This window comes from Accipiter gentilis, chromosome Z (genome assembly GCF_929443795.1).
Source record: "Accipiter gentilis chromosome Z, bAccGen1.1, whole genome shotgun sequence".
NCBI lineage: Eukaryota > Metazoa > Chordata > Aves > Accipitriformes > Accipitridae > Astur > Astur gentilis.
The window spans coordinates 2,424,907-2,447,457 of NC_064919.1; the positions used below are offsets into that span (position 1 = coordinate 2,424,907).

Here is a 22,551-nt window from a genome sequence, read left to right on the forward strand (position 1 = left end):
TCCGTTCCTGGTCAGGACACTTGTGACTACTGTGGCTACAGCTTTGGCATTATGGTAGAAAAACCTGCAAGCTTTCTGTTCTGCAGAGCGTGCTCAGAAGTACATAGGCTGAAATCCATTGAAGTTACTTCTTTTGTCAGAAGTAACTGGACTGAAAATGACTGAGAAAGTTACTTTCATCTGAGTTGCAAAGGAAAGGAAGTAAAATATAGTTTTGAATAAAAGACTATTATTCCATAAAAAGTAAACCATAGTATCATCTTTCTCCCAGTATTACTGCACCTGGGGCAAGAGGACACGATAAAATTATTTCTGTTTAAATACTTACAGTCACCATCTACTTGTCATTGCAGGTGCTTTGTTTTCCTTTAGGCTCAGACACATAACTTTGCAGCTAACTGTCACATAAGAGAGGGCATAATTATTCTACAGAAAAATGGATCCATTCCCAGGGTAAATCCTTTGTTCAGAAGGCTTTTGAAGGTGACAGGCTGCACGATTTTGGAGGTTGCTGTTATGTCAGAGAGACATGAGAGAACTGGCCAGTAGTCTTTTCTAATTACTATTTTTAATTCTCACTGCTTAAGATACTCATACTGCAAACAGAAGAAACTTCCTGAAGAGACTCTAAAGATCAAATTAACAATTCAAGAAAGAGTATGCCTGCACAAGGCAATATGACTTTCTTGTTGCTCTCCTTTCAGATTGTGCCAAAAACTTTGAATCCTCAGTGGAGGGAGCAGTTTGACTTTCATCTCTATGAAGAACGAGGTGGAATTATTGATATTACCGTGTGGGACAAAGATGCTGGCAAAAAGGATGATTTTATTGGCAGGTTTGTGCAATTACAGCCTTCTTGTTCCCTGGGGATGAGAGCAGATGATTAAAATGAGCCTTGCCGTTGAAACTATTTCTTATGACCATTTGTTCTTGCCTTTTCTTTTTTTTTTAAAGGTGGAGGAGGATTTTTTACAAAGTATCAGTACAGTTTGCTGCATTGATGTAATTCTTTACTTTGATGGTGTAAAATAAATTTTATTGACCAGTAGGTGGCACCTTTTACCAATTGATAGACTTAGGTTTTCCAAAATGAAAATTCCACGTTTAGACCAATAATCAAGATGCAGGAGGTTCCATACGGCAACGTACGGTTTGGAGCAGAAATAACTCTCGTGACTTGTAACAGGTGCATAAGACCAAAATTATGTACTTATTTTTTAACCTATTTGGTAAATGAAATGAGAGTCTTGAAGGACTACAAACAGCTTTTGGGGCAAAGAAATAAGATCATTCACCTAATTCATTTTCACGAAAAGTGAATCTTTGGGATCTGTCAAGAAATGGTATAAATTTGTGTGGTTATGCTCCATTTTACGTTGTAGGAAGAAGAAAGATGCTCATATTTTTTAACAATGGCGTTAGCTGTTAGCTAATATGGGAAAAAACTGTGGTGCGCTTACAGATACTACAAAGTAGGTGCTATTTGGAAAGCTCAGGTATTTGCATCATAGTTTAATTGATATCCATACATTCATAATAGTAGTAAGTATTATTAATCCTATGTAGTTTGGTTGCTTGTTAGAATATTGGTTGTATGTGCTTTCACTGGGACGTTGATACTATTAACTAGTAGAATTACTTTTTTTGGTAGTTAAAATCAGTAATGGAAATCCCACATGCCGAGCCATGTGCTTTTGTTGTCAGTGTGGATAATGTTTCTACTGACCTTTTCCTCCCTCTCGTTCTGTTTAGGGTAATGGCTTTCTTTTATCAAATTAAATCAGTCGGGTAATATTCTGTGTTTATTTCCTACCATAAATTGTGGGAACTGAGAATACATACAGAGTCTGTAGCAAGCGAACAGCTTTAATATCGACAAAACCACTTTTCTGAAGTATACACAGTAGGATTTTATTTTATATGATGAAACCCTGTGGATGGGGTGAAATGTTTATATGTGAAGTTTACACAATTTTTTCCCTTGCTTGATTTCAGTCAGCGCATATGGTAACAATAACTATTTTTCTGAAGTAACATAATCATTTAGTCCTATGTGAACACATGATACACCTTGGGAAATTATTCCTATTTTCTTCTTAACTTTAACCTTCCTGTCCAAAAGGTGGTGAGATTCTGAGTTTTCACGTGTGTTTTTTCAGAACACTGTCATCGAAACAGCACTTATGTTGTTACTGTTACCAGTAATTATAAAGCCTTTTTAAGAGCATTGCATAAAATAAAAGACACCATTTTTGCTCCAAGGGACTTGAAACCTAAATAAGAATGTGGTAGAGAAATCAGAGAAGGAAAATTTGTAACTCTAAACACATGAGCTGCTTTGGTAGCTTTTCAGAAACCTGAAGAAATTGCATATCTTAAGTGTGTGTCTATTTCTTTTTAGTAACTGCATGCTATTATGCAAGTAACAAATGATTTCTACATTTTATTTAGGCCCCAAAAATTTGATAGCATGAGAAATCTTTGCTCTAAAAAGACTGCTTGAAGCTTTTAGCATTTTTCAGTGGGAGAACCTTGGTTTTTTTTTTTGTTTTCTATCATTTTCCTAAATAGATGTAATTCTTGTATATACCAAAAAAGCTGCTCCTTGGACAAAGCTAATCTGTGCTGCTTCTGCAGTACATAACTGATTTTAACAAAATCAGTGGTATTTTTCCTGAAATCTTCCTGCTCTTGATTTTTGTGACCTCTCTGCTGTCGGTGTATGTGTAATCCCTCTTCAGTTTGTCCTTTCAGACACACTCTCACTTCACCTTCTGTTGGTACCTTATCTCTGGATAATGCAACCTGCCGACAAATTCCTCTCCATGAAGATTTCTATGAAAAACTTTGTCATTTGTCAAGCTCAATCTGAATACAAAAATAGGTCTTAATATTCCCCCTCCCTGATACTCTTTCCCAGTCACTGTGGATAAAAATCACCGACATCTGACAGCTCCACTTTACATTGACCTCTCTTCCCCAGTTTCTCCTTTCGAGACTGCCTCTAAAAGCTGGAAATACTTTGGTACAGACACTACAGACTTGCTCTGTGTGTGTGTGTGTGTGTTATGCTAAATGTATATTAATTTTGAAAAGCATGACTGAGTTATGCTCCATGACTAAGGCTTTGTGGCTCTCAAGGAACACATAATAAATTGAATATTTTGATTCAGGTTCCAGGAACAGTGATAATGAGGCTGTAGGAGGGAAACAAAAGACTTCCTGGTAGTATTCTAGCATTGCTCAGTGATAGAGAGTAATCCCTTTCATCTTACCATGATCTTCCTGCTTTCTTGAATAATGTGCAAGAAGCAGCTGTTGTATTATATAGGAATATTTTTGTTAAATGCAAATGAAAACAATTATTTCTTGAAGACATCCTGCCTGGCCAAAGTTTGGTTTGGGGGAAGCCATGCATGACTGAAGAGATCCTACTAACTGGGGGAAATAGCAGACCAAATTGAGAAAGCAGAAGAAAAAGTTTGTTTGAGGAGCAGTCCTCACCTGTCATCCACAGCGTTGGTGTTTTTGTGTCCTCCATATTCATCTGCTTGCAGAGCGCTCATGAAGGTCAGCAGGATCTCCTGTGCAAAATAGGCATTATCGAGCTGCTTTGCCAGGGGATCTCTTTGAAGAGTGCTGTCCCTAAAACTGGTTCAGCAGTTCCAAACTGAGCTGGCTATGGGAGAACAGGGTGGCTGGGTGGAAGGTTGAAGGGACAAACTCCAGGTTCCTCCTGGAAAACAGCATGGGAAGCCCCCTTGGCTTGAAATGTTCTTACCCTGCTAAGCTCTGTAACTTGCAAATTTTATTCCAAAGCAGAATGTCGTAACTTCTCCTGGAATGATACTCTGTCCCAGCTGCACTTCAGTGAAATAAAAGAAGTGGGAAATCAGGAACGTAGACTTCTGTGGGCCCTGCCTGTGTCATCATACTCATTAGGCTGGAGCATGGTAAGGGCCAGGGTGAAGCTGGGAACGTGACAAGGCATCGATGGCATGTGTGCTCAGACTGCGAGGGCTTGGGCTTGCAATCCTTTGTTGAGGGCAGGAAGATGAAGGAAAGATGTTCGAGAAGGCTGGAGACATTGGAAGGTGAGATTCTGGCTTTGGGGTGGTGTGACAGGAGGAGGATGGAAGTGGAAGGGGTGGCTTGTTAGAGGGAGGAAGGTAACAAGACAGTGGTCTGTCTTAATGATAGTGACGGCATGGCATCCTAATTCAGAGGAGGAGGAGGAGAAGAAGGGTACGTTGTCACAGAACTAGTGTAAAGCTCCGTCTTCACCTTGGTGCCCAGGCGTGTCCAGCATGGCGGTTCCTGAAATGAGATGCTGACTGATTGATTTCCATTCATCGAGCGTTATGTGTTTGTAAAATTCGTTTGAGTTTCAGTTGTGTGCATTCTCCACGACAGTTTAAAGGATGTAGCACCTTGTGAACTTCCACCTTAAAATACCCTAAAAACCCAAATCCTAGAACCATTTCACTGTTTATTTTGGGATTTCAAAGGCCTGTAAAAAGACCTCATACAAAAGCCTCGAGGAAAATATATTTTTGATCATATGCTGATTTGTATGAGGAAACATTGGGCTTGACCAGAACTGAGTTTCATCATGCAAGGGATTAAATTCTAGCATTCATCTGAATATCATTTTTTTAAAAAAAAAACTTTCCAGGACCAAAGACATGAGGTCTAGAAGTTCTTTTTTCAGAAAGCACCAGCAGTTAAAGCCACAGGGGCAGCCTTCTTGCATTCAAATAAGCATGTGGACTTGCATGAGCAGTATTAGTCATTACTTCATCTGATAAGTAGAAATACATATGTATGTGTGTATATTTTTCAGTTTGAGTACATTTAATATTCACATATTTTTGCTATGAGTAAATCATTTCTCCTCCATATTGAGTCAATATACTTCTGTGATTAAAAACATATACGGCAGTAAGTTTATGTAGGTAATACTAAGATCAAAATGAAGGTGAAATGATTTTAATCTTCATGTAATTATTTAACTTTCTTATCATCTGCGTTTTTGAAGGCGATCCTGACTGTCACCTTTACGATAATCAGCTAATAAATCCTCATGATTGTTACACCTTTATGCATAGCAGTAATCTGAACAAATTGGCTGCTGACAGCTGCAATAAATTGCCAAGAATGAGTGCTGTCAGAGAACAAGTTGTTTCTGTGAACATACAGGATAAGTAAATCCCATGTCATGCAGTTTTATTCAGCTGAAGTTATTTGCAATCCAGTACGGCAGGATTTATAGTATTATTTATTGGTATGAAAAATGCGTGTTTATCTTTAAAATGGCATTGACTTTTACTCATATTTTGTGCCAGGAAATTACTGTTGACTTCACCTGTATCTATTTTCGTCAGTGTTTATAGATGCTACTATCTCTTTTCCAATCTGATGCAAATTAAGAACAAAAGACCTTGTGTATAGTATATTCATTAAAGCTATGTATTCATTTTTATCTGTAGAAAACTGAAATGTCCCATAATCTCCCTGAATATTGTCATGAAAATTCAGATCAATTTTGTGTGTGCATGTGTGTATGGGTACGTACCATATAATGGATGTTACGAAATACAAAAGTTAAAATATTGAAAATTACGTATTTAGGTTTTCAACACCTAATCTGCTATGTCTGCTCTGTTTAGTTTTTTCATAATAATGAAGCCATAGAGGGGTTTTTGGGTGCACATAAATACAACCAATATGTGACCCATGCTGTTGCATTATTAATCTGAAAGCACAGGGATGCACTACTCAAAGTTCTAAACTGAAGTGGGATTTTTATATAAAATATTTATGTCTTTTTCAGTTTCATTTTTTCCCACTGAAATTTATGTAATTTCACTATGAGAGACTGAACATTGTCAGAGAGAAGTGAGTGGTGCTGTAAAGCTGTGTATGGGTACTCCAACATGCATATAAAATTGAGTGAAGGACACTAAATATGCTACTGCTAATGTTTCTCCCCAGACTTTTTCTAGAGATGTTGAGGACACAGTGATTTATATTAAAAAACTGGCAATTTTCTTTTTTAAATATTGTTGCCCAAGAAAGAAGTTTTGAATAGTAGCTGTGAATGCCAGTGTTAATATTGAAATTGATGAGGCTTGGAGTTTTCTCAGTTGTCTATAGAGACAAAATGGGTTCCTCTGGAATTGTAAGTAGTACTTTGTTATGCTGGACTTTCAAGTATTTTTTTTACACGGTGGTTTGAAAATTTCTGTGCGATGAAGTAGCGTTGGAAGGATATATTATTTTCAAAGTTCAAACATAATGGTCAATATGCTATTGTAATTTGAGTTTTGAACTGTGTGTGCATGTGAATTAGAGAGCAATTCTGTGCAAACACAGACAAGCACACAACCAACAGCCTGTGTGTATAATAGTTTGTTGATTATACATGATGACTAAAGTTAAATTATTGCAGATGCATTTCTCTATGTAAAATGAAGGTTTTGCCTTAAGCATTGAAGTCTAAACCTGCCCTTGACAAACCCTGAGATGTGCTGAGCCGTCTCCATTTCTGGTTGTTGTCAAAGGGAGTTAGATGTCAGTACTGCATCTCGAAATTTGGCCTTCAGGTATTCCACACCTTATTTATCAGTATCTCTGCACATTTTAGCCTCTTCTATTCATGCAGAGGCACTGCTGTTCTGCTAGAAAGCCGGAAAAGGTTCCATTTTGGCTCACAAATCTTCAGTAACTTTCTTTTACTAAATATTTAATGATTTACAACCCTTACTGACAGTTATTGTCACGTAATATTGCAAAATTGGTAGTATTCCCCAATGTATTCTGAAAAACAGAATGCTGCACACAAGCTGGATGATGTTTATGGATCCTTCTTCTGACCCTCTGTCTCCCACATATGGGAACGTACTCCACTACATTAAGTAAGAGTGGCAAAGTAAGAGGAAGGGAGAAGTAAAAGAGGAATGGCTGCCTAGCTATGAGGAGCATGACAGTAATTGTAAAAAGCGGTTAGGGGTGTAGATAAGGGTTTGTGGGGGTTTCTGGAATTCGCAGGTTGGAGCTGTATGAAAGCAGTCTCTAAGTTTCTTGGACCAACTAACGGGGGGAGAACCATGCAAGAAGACATGATGTTCATCAAAGCAATAGACTGGTTTAGGAGAGGAAAGCGTTAATTGTGCTGCAAAGAAATTGCACTGGTGACAGCACTAACAGTGCATGTCTGTAGTGTATGGCTGTGCCACAGGGACAACGTAGGAAATATCACGTCATAAAACATCTGCGAGTACTTTTTCCTGTCTACACAATTTCAAAAGTGAATCTGTGGTTTTATTGTGAAGAGCTATGCTTAGGAAAATGTTAATCGGTCATTTCAAAAGCCATCAACAGGATTCCGTGGCATGGACCATATTTCTTTTAGCAAGCAATAAACACTTGTCTGTATTCAGGTGTTGCTCGGTGACCGGTGAGATTGTCCTGTATTTCATGCAGCTCTCATATTTCCGTTACCGAGACTGACTTAACCCAAACTGCAGGGCTCTTCCCTGCTTTCCGCGTCTTGCGGCACCGTTTCCCAGGTCCTGCTTGAGCTCTGCGGCGAGGCAGCGCTCTCCCAGCTTGCCGGGGATCCTCTCCAGCTTCCCGAGCTCGCCACCACGCTCCCCCTCAGTCTGTGTCCTACTTAGCTGAGCTGCAGCCTCCAGCTCCTTTGGGAGCTTTCCTGGTTTTCAGTCTATCACCACCTATCACAAGCGTCGTGTGGGGTCTGTCATTTTATCTCTTTCTCGTTATCTTTACGCTTAAAAATGCTATGCTCTGGTTCTTCCAAGAACTTCACGTTACTGCAGTCCTGTCTTTCTGAGCCGTGTCATTTTCTGCCGGTGCTTTGCAGAATTTCCCCTCTCCGTTTGTTTCTTGATTTTACTGGAACATTGTACTCTGCTCATAAAGGATACGGAGTCTCACAAATTGTAGCAGTTCATGCCTCGCTGCTTCTGATGTGTGTCCAGCTCAGTTCTAATTGCAGAATCTCACAGTTTCCTCTCCTTGGCATCCTTTGGAGCAGCATAGACCTGGATCACAGCGGAGTTAAAAGGCTGTCTTCCTGAACAAGTCATGATGATAATTAAGTTGCCTGGGTTGTAGCCAAGTGGTGCTTTTCTGTCCCTATCACTTAGGATTGTGCCAATTCCTCTTTTATGCTTTATTTTGTCATGTGAGAAAATGATCTCGGTATCTGCTGTCTCTCCCTTGCCTGGCCACCTGGCTTTTAAGAGGCCTTCTATGTCATGTTGCTACCTTTGTAATTCATTCATTAGCAAGGATATTTCACCAGGGTGCCAACGTGGTCTTACATTCCAGGTTCTGTAAGAACTAGAGAGGGGAGGTGATTTTTACCTCTTAGACATGCTGATAATAAAACACTACATATAGTTCTGGCTTCCACACTTTAAAAAGGATGCAGGAGAATTTCACTGGATCAGAAAAGTTACAAAAAGTCATTTGAGGGCTGTAGGAGATGTGTTCCAAGGAAATGTATAGGGAGCTGAAGGTATTTAGCATATCAAAAGGAAGATCAAGAAGAGATATGATTATGGTGTATGAGTACCTTCACTAGAAGAAAATAGAGAGCACTGAAGGCTTTTTCAACCGAGTAAAGAAAGGCATAAAAAGAACCAAAGGCCAGATATATTCAAATTAAAAATAAATCAGAAATGTATTTCTAACAGTTTGGGCGATTAGCACACTGAACACAGTTTCAGAGAAGTGGTGGATTCCCCTTGAATCTTCAAATCTTCCTCCATGGGAGCTGTACCCTGTTTCTGCAGCAACTTATCCATGATACTTTGGCACATGAGCTTGAGGCACTTGCATGGTTTTTTTCCCTTTCTTGTCTCTCGAGGCCTGAAAATCCAGATCCACCCGGTGCCTGATAATGCTCATATGCAAAGGTGGTCCAGGGGGACATGCCTCCATGCCTCTTCCCGAGGGGTCAGCCAGCCGGGGGGATCGTTCCAGCGCCCACCGCTCCTGATGCTGACAGAGGTGTGCGCTGAAGGGACCGCACAGTGTGGAGCAGCAGAGTAATGCAAAATACTCAAACTGCACTGAACACTGAAATTCCCTGGTATGTGATTTATAGCCATGCTTGAAAATCTGTCGACGGATTAATGGCTGGTTTTGCCATAATTCTTCAGGCTGACCTCTTCACAGGTGGAGAACTTTTTCTTCCAGCAGCCGCATGTAAATCGTCATTCCGTAAGAAACTCACTTGTCCAAAATTACTCTTTTCCTCCTGCTTTCAGTATGACAGCCGCTGGTCATACGCAACTTACGGCCTTCTCAAAATGACTGTAATTTTTCATGGTCCTCAGATTGAGAATGCAAGACAAAATTTCTACCACCACAATGCTCATTCTGCACCACTTTCTGGTTAACATTCAAGTTCACCTTCATCCTCAAAGCATCTTTGTTCTCCATGGAAACAGTTGTAAGTGACAAATGTCTTTTAAGAGAACATCTTAACTGATGTAAAAGTCAGCATTGCTAAAGCTTTAAAGCTTGGAATACTTGTATATACTATCAGTAAAATGTAGAGGGGCATTGTCAACTTGAACTTTCCAAAGCTATTTATCTTTACAAGTATTTTGTTAACTTCAGTGCTTGTAAGGAAATCTAATCTAAAAAGGAGTTTTGTGGGTTTCCTACTGATGTCTGTAAAGGTTATTCTAGGGTAAGGTTAGTGCTTAGGTAATGGCTTTATAAAACCAGGCTTCCTTCACCGTTTTGGTCCCATGCAAAGATCTGGTGAGGGCAAAGTAGATGTAACAAAAAATGGTTTAATTTTTTTTGCTGGAAAATTCGGTGTGAGAGCAAACAAAGTTGATTATTTTTTTTCATGAAAAACTCAACTATTAATGGAAAAAAATAGCAATTTTTCTTACAGTGTCTGTAAATTGCAAAGTTATCTTCTGACTGAAGTGCATGTGCCGCCGATGTGCTCACCTCGTGCTGAATGCTCCTTGAGCCTCAGCACCTTTGAGTTAGACACATGCGAGCTGCATCTCCTGCGAGGCCAGAGGAGGGGACCTGGTGCAGAATGAGAAATGTGCTTTCATCTCACCGTGGACGCACAGAGACACTCTTAACCTAGATTTTCATAAAGCGCAATAGTGACACTCCTTAATGGAATAACCGTAGTTTTTTATCAAATTATCTGAAGGCCCTTTGGAGGATATTTTTCCTGTAAAATGGTTAAGGCTTTCACTGGAAAAAGCTTTGAGATCACCCCCTACCCTTTGTATGATTTTAGGAAATAACAAGCTGGTGATAGGCTGTTCATGGAGATCTATCAAGCAGACAATAGAGACATATTTCTCAGGTAATCTATTCTAGATGTGGTGCTATTAGGAATATTTCATAGCTGTAGGAAAGGTGCATGGGTAAAATCAAATTGTCAGTTGCTTCTTTTAGCCTAAATAAAAAATAGCATGGACTACTAATGTTGCAAAAGTGCTGTAACTTCAAGAATTGGAGAACTTGGAGCTTGTTAAATCCTGTAATTTTACAGTCCTTGCAGTTTTCTGATGCATGGAGGGATTTTATGTTCCAGTGGCGGTAGCTTTTGTTGCCTGTTTTTTGAGTGAGGGGTGGATTACTTCTGCATTACTTGTATCATAATGACTTTCTGATTCTTTTACTGACTTTAAGAGAGTTTGGACTGGAGCTTTCAATGATTATTCGTTAAAGTCGCAACATTGTTGCAGAGACGTATTTTTGAGGGGAATCTGTTTTGAAATAAATTATCAAAGAATATTTAACACCAGGGGCATCTTAACTTACCCTAGCTTTGAATGCTTGATTACAATATTTGTTATCTCAAGGAGGGCTTTATACTTCTCACTGCAGCCTAAATAAAAATTAGACAGCCTATGTACATGTACAAACACTTGCACTGACCATTAGCCTGCACTGAGAGCAACAGCTTTAGTCTTTCCTTACTGTTGTTAATTTCTCACTCATCATCCGAAGAGTTCAAAATAAAAGGTAAACATTAAGCTCAGAATGCTATGTCAGTTAGAATTTTTTTCATTGTAAAATAACTGAACATTGTTACTGTATGAGCTTTGCAGTAGTTTAATTTTGACAGCTGCACAACAGACAGTAAATGTTTAAAAAAAAAAATTAAAAAGAAATTTTCCTGCAGCAAATCTAATTTGCCTGTGATAGCACAGTGCCCATTTTATGAGGCCGCATTTATTCTCATAATTGGCTATTTCCTGTCCTTAAATGCCTATTTATTCATGTCTGCCACCTTTTTCTCAGTTTATTGGCCCTGCGGTCACCACATTATCTTTCTCTTCAAAATCAATTGACATTTTATGAAAAGAGTTTGCTAGATGTTTAGTTTAGTGAGAGTGGCATATAGAACATGTGCTTGTCACATTAAATAATCGCTGTTAAAAGTAGAGTATTCAGTGGCTTAACTATATGTACAATATATTCATTTACTTTATTTCAGTATTGTTATTGTTTTTATTTAGAGTAATGAATTGGCAGAACATTATTGGAGGATGCTCTAAGTAGAAGTATTCCAAATAGTGCTTTTTCACAGAAATTCCTGTGCAGTGCAAGCTGGCATTGCATTTGACACAGGTATTGAATTTCTAGACATGCTTGGAGTTGCAGTCTAGGGAAGCTGAAACTTATGAATTATACAAATTAAAATATTAAAACTTGTACGCTGCGCACAGGCTAATTACTAACCCTAAGATATTCTTGCTTTAATGTTGGTCAGCTCTTTGTTAGCAGTGATACTGTTTTTCCTTCCATGGTCTACCTTTCATTTTTTAAGGTGTTGCAAAGCTATTTCTACTGCCTGACACATATGAAGCCATTCTTCATTAGTTCAGTGTATGGTACAGCCAGGGTTATTCAGAAAGGGATCAAGCAAGGTAGATTGGCTTCAGCCACTCTGCGCAGTTATAAGCAGTCTCTGCTCATTACAACGTGAGACATCTTATTATATAGGAGGTTGTGGCATCAAATTTTATCCTGGATGCCTGCATGAAGCTTTGACCCTGAGCCATGCACAGCTTACTGCAAGAGAGCTGAGCCTTTTGGGTGGTGCTCAAGTCGTGTTTTTCTATGCTCAGTCATGTTAACTCCATCACAATTAAGTCCACACAGATTTTTTCTTTTTAAGAGAGGATTTTTACTGTTGTTAGATGAACGGTATCAAAAACATTCACTTCAAAACTTATGTTTTGTGCTTATACAAGCGGTGTAATTAAAAACTACAATTTGCATCTGAAGCTGGATTTTTAAAATTCTCTTTGACTGCGTTCAAGTAAGGCATATTAGCTAACCTTGTTTCTAGTGTATGTTCTTTTTAATATTTATTGTTCACACGCATAACAGGTTGTAGCTTGGCGGGGGGAGGGGGGGGGGAAGGAAGTCAAGCAAGAGCCATGAAGAGAAATCCTTCCAGAAGCTGGGAAGGAATTTCTACTGATTTGGTTTTTTGTCCAGCTGAATGCAAGTAAGCCAATGTGCTCTTGTTTGATGTGAAGAAAACCACATGCTGATGGAGAATGTTTGTTTCTAGGTGCCAGGTTGACCTGTCGACCCTGAGTAAAGAACAAACCCACAAGTTGGAGATGCCACTGGAGGAGGGAGAGGGCTGCCTGGTGTTGCTGGTCACTCTCACAGCCTCAGCTGCGGTCACTATCTCTGACCTCTCCGTCAACTCCCTGGAGGACCAGAAGGAGCGAGAGGAGATACTGAAGAGATATGTATGGAGTTCTTCTCTTTTGCCCTTTGTTTGCAAAACGTTTGCTTGTATAAATAATAAGTATCGGGTGGGGGGAATATCTAAATATATCCATTATATCCTTATCATGCTCAGAAAATGATAAACTTTTAAACATGTTAGTAATACTATTACGGCTGGTACAGGTAACATCAAGAAGGCTACAAATCCTCCTTATTTTTTATGTCGTAATTCAGCTATTTGATATGATCATGTGACATAAAGAAGTTAATTTTATTGCCTTGCAGATAGTTTTTACCCAGCACAAAATAACTAAGGGGTCAGTCAGTGACTGTACAGGTTCTAGTGAGTTTTTATGCCAAATGGTTTGAGGTGCCAAGAGTTTTCGTCTTTTTGTTGATCATCTACTAAGGGGCAAGAAAACTTATTATTTGTCTGCACATTAGAGGCCAGAGCAGTATTTTGTATCATCAAAATAATTGTTTTAAACAATATTTCCATTTCAAAATATTCTTTAGCAAATTATTTTCATTTCCCAGCATCCTCACATTACACAGAATCTGTGTAGTTTTATCAAAGCAACAGAGAGGGGAGCTCTTACTCCAGCATTTGCTACTACCTAAATCACTAAAAGTAACTGTCTCACTACACAGGGAGAAAGAAAAAAAAAGAAAAGCTATTTCCACTTAAAATTACAAAGCTTTTATTGTACAATGCTGCCAGGTGTTTAGAAAGGCTTCTCTAGACACTCAGCCGTTAAACCAAGCTCTGACTAACAAAGAGCCGCTTAATTTTTTTTAGATTTTAAAATATTCCTATTCCATGACTGACATCCTTTCAATAACTGAATTTAATAAAGATGTACCTTATCAGGCTGTGCAGATAACATGAAGTGCTAGTACTAATGCTGTACAATATTCTTCAAACAGATTAGCAGGATGTGCGCTTCAGCAAATTTATTCTGGCTATCTCCACTGAATCAGCTGTCTGCTAATGCTTGTACAACTCATACACCAATAGTGTTATCATAAACACAGTTTAATAGAGGTGACTTAGTGAGGCTAAACATAATATTCCTAAACCAACTGAGAGCTAAGGTATTGTGCACCATCTTTGAAAAATAATTACAATTAAGAGATTGTTGCAATTATTGCACATTTTGGAATCCACCAAGACAGTCTGTGGTTGTCAGAATAGATCTTTATAAATATAATAAATTTCTGATGGATACGTTTTTGAGGTGACACACTTCTTGCTAGCAAGTGCAACAATACCCTATTTCTGTGGATTATTGTGTGTGATGATATGGCAGTCAAGTGATACTGATGGTTTTGATAATTTAGTCACAGTATAGAAACATGTTGCGACTGTGTATTATTAATCGGTTCTTCTAAATTCTCAATTTTTTGTCCCCAGTGTAAAGCATAATTGTGTGGTGTAAGATTGATCTATTTATTTCCATTTCTTACATATTCATGGATATGTGTCTTTCCGTATATTTACATTACTGTATGCATTTGAAAACACTTACGTTTTTGGAAGATGTTCATATTGCAGAGGCATGGATTTCTCATTATGTGTTTTTGAAAATTGTAGCATTGATATACCTTTTTGATAATTTTACTGTTTTTTATTAAAATGACTAGTGGGCAGCAAAAGAAAGAAATGACAAGGATTAACGAAATTCAAATAGTTTATTTTCACTGATGTTTGATTCGTCTTTGGTATTCATATCTCTACTTGAGAACCGATACAAAGAGCATGCAATTAGCAAGATGTAGCGTTACCCATTGAATGCCTGTATTTTGGGGTTTATTTTTTGTCCTCTTAAAAAATTTAGCTTCCATTTGAGAAATGTATTTTGCACCCTTTCTACAGCCAAAAACAGTTAATGAGCTGACCTTGCCATCAGATCAAATAGCCTTGGAAAATGACTCTATTACTGTCATTTAACCATTTGTAGCTGAACATCAGAGCCTTACAAATTAAACAGGCATTACTGTTTGAACCATTATTTTACCACAATTGTCTGAAAAGATTAATTCCTTTTGGGGTGAGGAGGGGGGCGCATTAATGGGTACAGACCAAGAGAGATTGTATGACCTTTTCAGAACGGGTGTGCTGAACCCGCGGTCCCCCTTGTCACAGTTTAAAAACCAGAGGAGCTAGTTTAGAGAAGAAGTTGTTAGCATTCCATTTTTATTATGACATTTCACAGTCATCCGATTTAATGTCCCTTGACCAGATTGTCCACCGTGAGACGATGGGCTTGAAATGTTATTTAGAGCATTGATAAAAGGTGAGCAGTTCTAAGATGACAGCGAGTCATAAGGCTGGTGGTGTGACATTAATTTTCTCCATAACAGAGATGGAATAAGACGTCATGGTGACAAGCTGTCAATCAGTACTGGCCCCTCAGTGTATCTCGATGCCATAGGATGGGGTATTGCTTCTCCCATAATAGAGCTGAACTGAGATGCTCTCCCTGACAGCTGCTGCAGCCATACAGAAAATATATTATACAGCCTTTCATTAAAAAAATAAAGAGGACTCATCTCCAGAGCATTTCAATCTTTTCCCATCTATTGAGGGCTGAAAAGATTCACAGCAAATCACGGATTCCTCTGCTATGGAAATTTCAGGCTTCAGAAACCATGCGGGTTTTGAGGCCTTCAACAATAATCACAAATAAGAAGACAGAATATCATCTGATAAATCATTACTTAAAGTTATGTATTTAAAGTAATGTATTAAAGTCATTTGCTTCTCCCAGAGTCTCTGCCGTGGCATTGTATACATTTTCAGCAGTCTCCGCCGTCACGATGTGCAGTAAATGAATCTAAGCCAGCTGACTTGCTGGAACTAAAAGTGAAAAATAATTATTCTGCTGCATACTAACAAAGGTAGCAAAGTGAAATACAGCACTGTTGCCTTTTTGCAGAATGAGCTTACTAGGATGAAATTTGGAAAAAGGGGGACTGTTCGGCATTGCAGGAAGGGGGGCAGTTGCTTGGCTTGCTCTGCGTTTGGTTTTTGCTTTGTTTTCTTTCTGCAGCTTGGTGTTTGTTTCGGTCGTTGGGAAAGTTGGGTGTAATGTGGAAACATTTTTGTAAATCCTTTCACTTTCATCATGGTATTAAGGCAGAATTATCTCTGTTGTGGTACCAGTTCTGATAAGAAGCTTCCAAACCTTGATCATTATTGTAATAAACGAGGGGTGGTGCCAACATGCTTTTGAATTATAACAGAGCTATCCGTAACACTGCCTCTGCCACCCTCAGCTTGTAAGCACAGAAACAGGGGATTGAGCGTGCACTGATTAAAGTTGACCGTCAGAATTTTTAAGCCATGTTTCTGATGATTAACATATTAAAAATGATGATAAAAATTTATTAACCATTACCCTGTGATAACATGCATGCATGTATTCGTATGTAGGTAGCATGTGGGGCACTGCACTTACCTGGATTCCACAGTTCAGTAGACCACGGTCAAACCTCCACTGTAAACAGTAAATGGTCAGTTGGGGCTTGTGAAATTAATATCAGACTGTGATTTAACTGTTAGAATTGCCTTATTAATAAAAAGACAGGTATGCATATTATATGTCTAACATTCTAATGGGTGGATTATCTATGCATAAACATGTAGTTTTTGCAAGCTGACATTTAATATTTCATTTAAGCATCACCTCTGGTTTTCAGATCAGTGATGTAATTTATTCTGGTTTTCCATAACAGTTGATTTTGCCTTCATAAATTAAAGAATTGTTGGCTTCGTGTTTTACCTGATGTTTGCATTCTCTAGAAATCTGGACATTATCAAAAGCAGTGGAAAAGGTTTCACCTGCACTGCATTAAAATTTTAGAAAAGGCCACAGGCATTAAATGCATTAGTCCAGATTTTAAAATACTTGGAAGTAAAGGTATGTGCTAGTATTTATGAAGAAGGTTTGCAAAGCCAACCAAAAATTAGGCCACATACATATATGATTTAAAATGGATCTGAAAATATAATTTTACTCTCCTCTTTTGGAGTTCCTCTTCTAGTTATCTGAAAACTGAATTATTATGCCAGGTTCGCCATTAATTGATTGCAGATTCAAAGTTGCATTCGATGTTCTATCATTTTAAATTCTGCAATTTTTAAATTATATTCGAAGTTAGAGCTTGAGAGTTTTAGCATATAACACCTAACTGGTGCAATACTCCCACTTTGTTACTTCTAGTTATTTGAAAAAAGAGCAGCAACAGAACACACTTTCCCATGCTGGATGAATAAATATGCAAGTGTTAGTCTACTCTTTAATTTTTTCTTCCTCTTTTTAATATATGTAGATATTACAGAAATTTATGTTTAAAAAATTTAATGATTTATAGTAAGAGCTTTCTGCCATGGAATTGGAACCATCTTTTAATTCATGCTTTTGATCTTTTTTGCACATGATTATTATGAAAATTAAGTTGTTACAATACTCTTTTGATTGTTTTTACTCATGTTATTTGCAAGCTATATGCAAGCTTATATATACATGTATGCTATATGCAAGCTTGCATATAATGGTCAACTATAACAAATAAAATATTGGCCCGAAGTCACTGTTCAAAATATTATTGGAGTCATCAAAGGGAAAATGTGAACATAGATCTCACAAAAGTATTCAGGGAGAGGAAGTGTTTTATTGTTTGAATTAATTTTGTTAATACACTGCTATAATTTAGTGGTTCATGTACTAATAGGGGTTTAATTCAGTAGAATTAGTGTTATGTAATCATTCATATTCTGATTTTTCCTTTGCAGTTTTCATTGGTAAGTTGCAAAATACTGAAAGAAACACTGACAACTGTACATTCTTCAGAAAATAATGTTTAAAAGTATGAGTACGTTAGCCAGAATTACACTAACTTGTATCTGGGCTAGGGAGGAGACTACTAATATTGCTTTTGATTTGTCATTTTTGCAATCCAGAATTATTTTTCTTTTTTTCTATTTTTTAGCGTCCAATGATGATGTTCCACAACCTGAAGGATGTGGGATTTCTTCAGGTGAAGGTCATCAGGGCAGAAGCATTGATGGCAGCTGATGTCACAGGCAAGGATTCATATAGTTTCTGTGACAGTAAATATGATAGTAAGACTGGGCCTTTTTAGAAGTGAAAAAAATACGTTTAAAACAGAAGTTTATCTGAAGGTTATATTCAGTTTACACAGTCTCACCTTCTGCTCATTAAGGACGAAATCTGCACATAAACAAACAAAACTTTTGTAAGCAAGGCTGCAAGTCATTCTAATGCTAGCAGAGCCCTATGTAGGTTATTTCTCAGAAGGGTGAAATATACGTTTTTCTCCATCAGAGTTCCTGGAAAAAATACGTAGAAAATACTTCTTTTTATAGTAGATAAAAATATACAAAATTATCCAAATTAAAGCTGAATTCCAGAGAACAAGGCGAATGAAAGGTGCTAGACTTAGAGACTACTTCAAAGTTGTTGCCAAAAGAACTGCTTGATATCTGCCAGATATTTAGCAAGACTGCTGTTGGTTTCAGGTATTTCAAATAAATGCAGTTTCCCATAACTACTGCTTATCTGTTTAAGAAGGGAAATAAGAAGAATCTTTTTTTTATTTTCTATTTTATGTGAAATAAGCAGAATGGATAATTTAACCTTTTGCTTTTCAAAATAAAGAAAAAGTATTTCAGCCATACTGACCATATGTCTCCAGAAATGTCCAAGTTATCTCCTGTAAGTACAATCACCTTCACAGTGCACAAGTTGAATGGAGCAAAATGAGCTTCTTCTGTGTCAGAAAATAGGCATCTCTGCTTTAAAAAAAAAAAAAAAAAAAAGGAGGAAAAAAAAAAGAGGAAACTATACTAACTTAGCTGGTTTAACTGCAGTTTGGACATACATGTTCTGTTATAGGAGCAGATGTAGGTATATAGGAACATAAACACTTTTTAATAGTTCTTTGTAAATTAGCATGAGTACCAGTATTTATTTTTTTTCTCAGACAAGGTAACAGAGCAAACATTTTATTGCTGAAACTGATCATCCAGTTTGTGGCACGCAAAATAACAGATTCTATTTTCAGGGAGGTTGGAGAAATGCTTCTAAAGATTCCTCACTCTGCTTTGACCTTATAATCCAATGTGGTCTGAACAGAGAGAGAGATTAAGTTATTCAGGGGCAAATGGGATAATTCAGTCCCTGACCTCGTTCAGTCTTCGACTTTTCCAGATCAACATGTCATTTGTGCTGGTTGAACAAATTTTTTGGAAATACATTTGATTCAATTAAAGATGTACAGAGCTACCAAAAATTTTCAGACATTGCATTTAGAATGACAGTCAGGAATATGAGGAAGAACACTCAATACCTTCCCGCATCCCACATCTTTTGTTCGTTAGAAAGAAAAAACATTTATACAGCAGATATGTTTTGTAAGATGGCTGTGCATTCCAGACATTAGAGAAATCACTGTATATTTTGGGCGAAAATACCTGGTATTTTGAAAAGGGATTTTTTTAACTACTGTAGTAATTTATAGCTATTTTTAGTAACTTGTGGGTATGTACAGATCATTTGTTTCAGATTAAACTTCAAATAGTAATATTTAGAAATAACTCAAAGTAGTTATTTGGTGATTGTCAATAAATCATGTTTGCAAAAATTGTATAAAACTTGACTCTCCACCTTTATTCAACTGAGCAATACTTATTAGTCAGTGTGGAGAGTGCTGTCATCAGTGGTATAACTTAACACGACTCAGGATTGCTTGTGTGAGTCAAAGCGAAGGACTAGTTTGCTCTTCTTACTATATTTTCTTTTTCAGAGTTAATCTTTTGTCCTCCCCTGAGTCAGAAAAGTAGCTGAAACACCTGTATAGTACCTGTTTCCTGTCTGCTGAACATATTCCATTTCACTTTCAGGAATCTTTTGATGTGAAGTAATAAATCAAAATTTTATTAGTTTGGACTGAGTGGATTTTAAAAATCCTTAATATTCCATCATTAAGCATAAGCATAGACGGAAAAAGATTCCTGTAATCTTTTAAGTAGTCATCAATCTTACTACAGTTGCAAGGATTTTTTTTTTTCCTTTCAAAATGCGAAATTTTTCTTTTGTTACCATACATTCATTGAGCAGCATTGTAATACTGTATTAACTCTGTGTGAATAAAGAGCAATTGAGACTCCCATTGAATGAATGAGTAAAAAGCACAAATTACTTTTTAATGAAACCCTCAATTCTCCTCCTTTCCACAGAAAGCCCATAGCCTTGTTCAGCTGAATGCTACTACAGTAGGTCACTTCAGTTAAGCCCCTAATAAACTGTTGATAGTTGAGGGCAGTTTTTTCTCCAGTCTCAATAGCCCAGTGTTGGACAGTGCACTTCAAATGATTAACGTTAGCGCAGATTTTTTTCTTAAAAAGAGAGAGATTAAGGGTGGTGTTTCAGGCCTCAGTTTACAACCCCCCCACATACACATGCGTTGAACAAGGCGCCAGGGTGGGCTGAAATTTCGGTGAAGTTGTGCGCACGGAGAGCAAGTGGGCACTACTGTTTTGAAAATGGGACCCTGCTCGAACATGCCGTAACTGGGTTTTAAAAATACCCCAGAAAAGAACAAAGTGAGACTTCTCACTCAGCCTGCTTGCAAGGAAGTCTAGGAAAGGGAGGACTACTGAGGGGTTGAGAGATTCCCCCCTGGTGCTTGAAAGCTAACCTTGATTTTGGGGAGAGCTGAAAAATGAGTGTCTTATCCAGGACTGGAGCTTTTGAGAGAATTGCCAGGTCTATGAGGATGTTTCCCCCAGCAAAACAGCATCTTTCCGTGGTCAAAACACAATTTCACGCAAAGTCATGTTCTGTTGCAAATTGTGGTCACAGCAAATACCCCTTGCTGGAAAACAGGCATTTTTTAGTATGTTTTTTTGAAATTATAATCTAACAAATGGAAAGACACCGAGTCTGGCATTTACTTTTTCCTTCTCCTCGTGAGAAGAAAGTGTCGTTTAAATCTTCCGTTGCGTTTTAGCGGTTCAGCGCAAGACTATTTTCTCCCTAAATCCTCAGCTAAAAGAAGTTGCATTTTCCCCTTTGCCCACATCTTTGCCTGCTTGTGGTTCCTCTGGAAGAGAGGCAGACCTTCTCGAGGGTTCAGCTGCTTGCGGAGCCCTGGCGTAGCAGCCTGTGTGCCTACAGTGACGTCCTTTTTCGTGAGGAAATATTCCGATGGTGCAGTAAAACGTACAGTGCAATGGACTCATCGTGCCAGGCGGCCTCTGAAATTAATACCTGTTCTGTTCGCCTAACCCATACGAGTTTTGGAAAGCAATAGGCCCTTCACCATGACCTAGTGCCAGTTTAGGCAATAGTCAGCTAAGAATATTTCTTCTGCAGCAAAGTGAGGTACAGCTGGGTCACGGTGGAAGGCTGCTGCCTTTGCAGGCGGTGCTTGCGTCTCCTTTGCTGGGGCAGATGCGTTCCTCCTTTTCCTTGTACCACGAAACAAAATTCAAAACCTCTGCCTTATAATTGGCGAGAAGCAGGCAGGGTGGGAAAAGATGTGCCACAGGTTTGATCAACTTCAGCAAAAAGTCCCATTATTTTAAGGAATAATGGTTAGCAACTCGGATTCATTAGCAGAGCAAAATCCAAGCTCCGTGCGATGGCCTGCCTAGAAAACAGTTTGTTTTGCTGTCTTTGGGCTTTAATTAAGACGTGTTCAATTCTAGCCCCCTGGCTCCCCGCTCCCCCTGCCCCCACCCTGCGTGCTGTGTCACAGACCGGCGATCAGACGCTTTCAGATGGTCCAGCCCATGACTTTGACCTTCTGCGCGGTCCGGCGTTCCCTGGGGAACCGTTCAGCTCATGAGGTCTGATTTCACACTTCCAGGATGCCTCGGCTCTCTTAACAATGACAGGGAGACAAAGCCCTTTAGAGCGGGCCGCATGGGGACTTGTTTAAATTGGAAACTAGAGAGGAGTCAAGGAACAAGGTTACAGGCTACAGAATAGTGCTTTTAATAAAGAGCTCACAGCTCTGGTTCAGCTCAAAGAGGGCTACCTCTGTACAATTAATTGAGACATTTATCTGGAGCATCTTAGGCCTCTACTTTCTCACAGAATTATGTGATAAATATCAGCTAAGAGGCAAATGAGATGTGCATGAAATGAATTTTTAACACTTTGATTACTGTGTCTCCAGTCTTCATTAGAAGTAAATTTATTTGTATTTCTGACCTCATTATTAACCAATTGTCTGCGGGTTTTTTTGGGTACTGTGATTTCAGAACCTTGTGTATCAGACAGATTTTACCAAAGAGCTCGGTGATATTTAGGTTTACAGTCAAAAGCTTTTCAGGCTTCTCCTCCTCTGACGAACAGAAACTAAGCATAGAAAATGAGGCAGGATTTTCTTTTTTTTTCTTCTTTTTCAGTTTTATGTCTGGAATTCAGCCTCTCTTCTAAGAAAATTCCATGTTAAAATTTTGATTAAAGTACTTGAAAGTAGGATGAAGATACCAAGATGGCTAAATGTGCAGAATGTAAATGAGTTTGCTAAAATCTGTTCTACTAAAATGTCCTAATACCACATGTGCAAAAATAGTCTTTGAAATTGTTCTTCAAATGCTAGGAAATGTCAGAGTGATGTACACAAACGTTAAATTCACAAAGGTATGGAAGCCCATGCATGTAAAATTGAAGGAATAAATTCAGAGGCCCTTTGGAAATATGGTTCCAAAAGTAATTTGCTCTGTCAATTAGTGCAACCGGATTT

General features: G+C 38.2%; 1 protein-coding gene across 5 annotated transcripts in view; it reads left to right on the top strand.

Annotated features, from left to right (window-relative positions):
• Positions 1–22,551, top strand: part of MCTP1 (multiple C2 and transmembrane domain containing 1) — a 291,766-nt gene that overhangs the window by 161,222 nt on the left and 107,993 nt on the right. For all 5 annotated transcript variants that reach the window (XM_049795801.1, XM_049795803.1, XM_049795802.1 and 2 more), the window contains 3 exons: positions 705–835; positions 12,602–12,788; positions 17,764–17,857. In XM_049795801.1, coding sequence (XP_049651758.1) covers positions 705–835; positions 12,602–12,788; positions 17,764–17,857 — 412 coding nt within the window. The remainder of the gene's footprint in view (positions 1–704; positions 836–12,601; positions 12,789–17,763; positions 17,858–22,551) is intronic.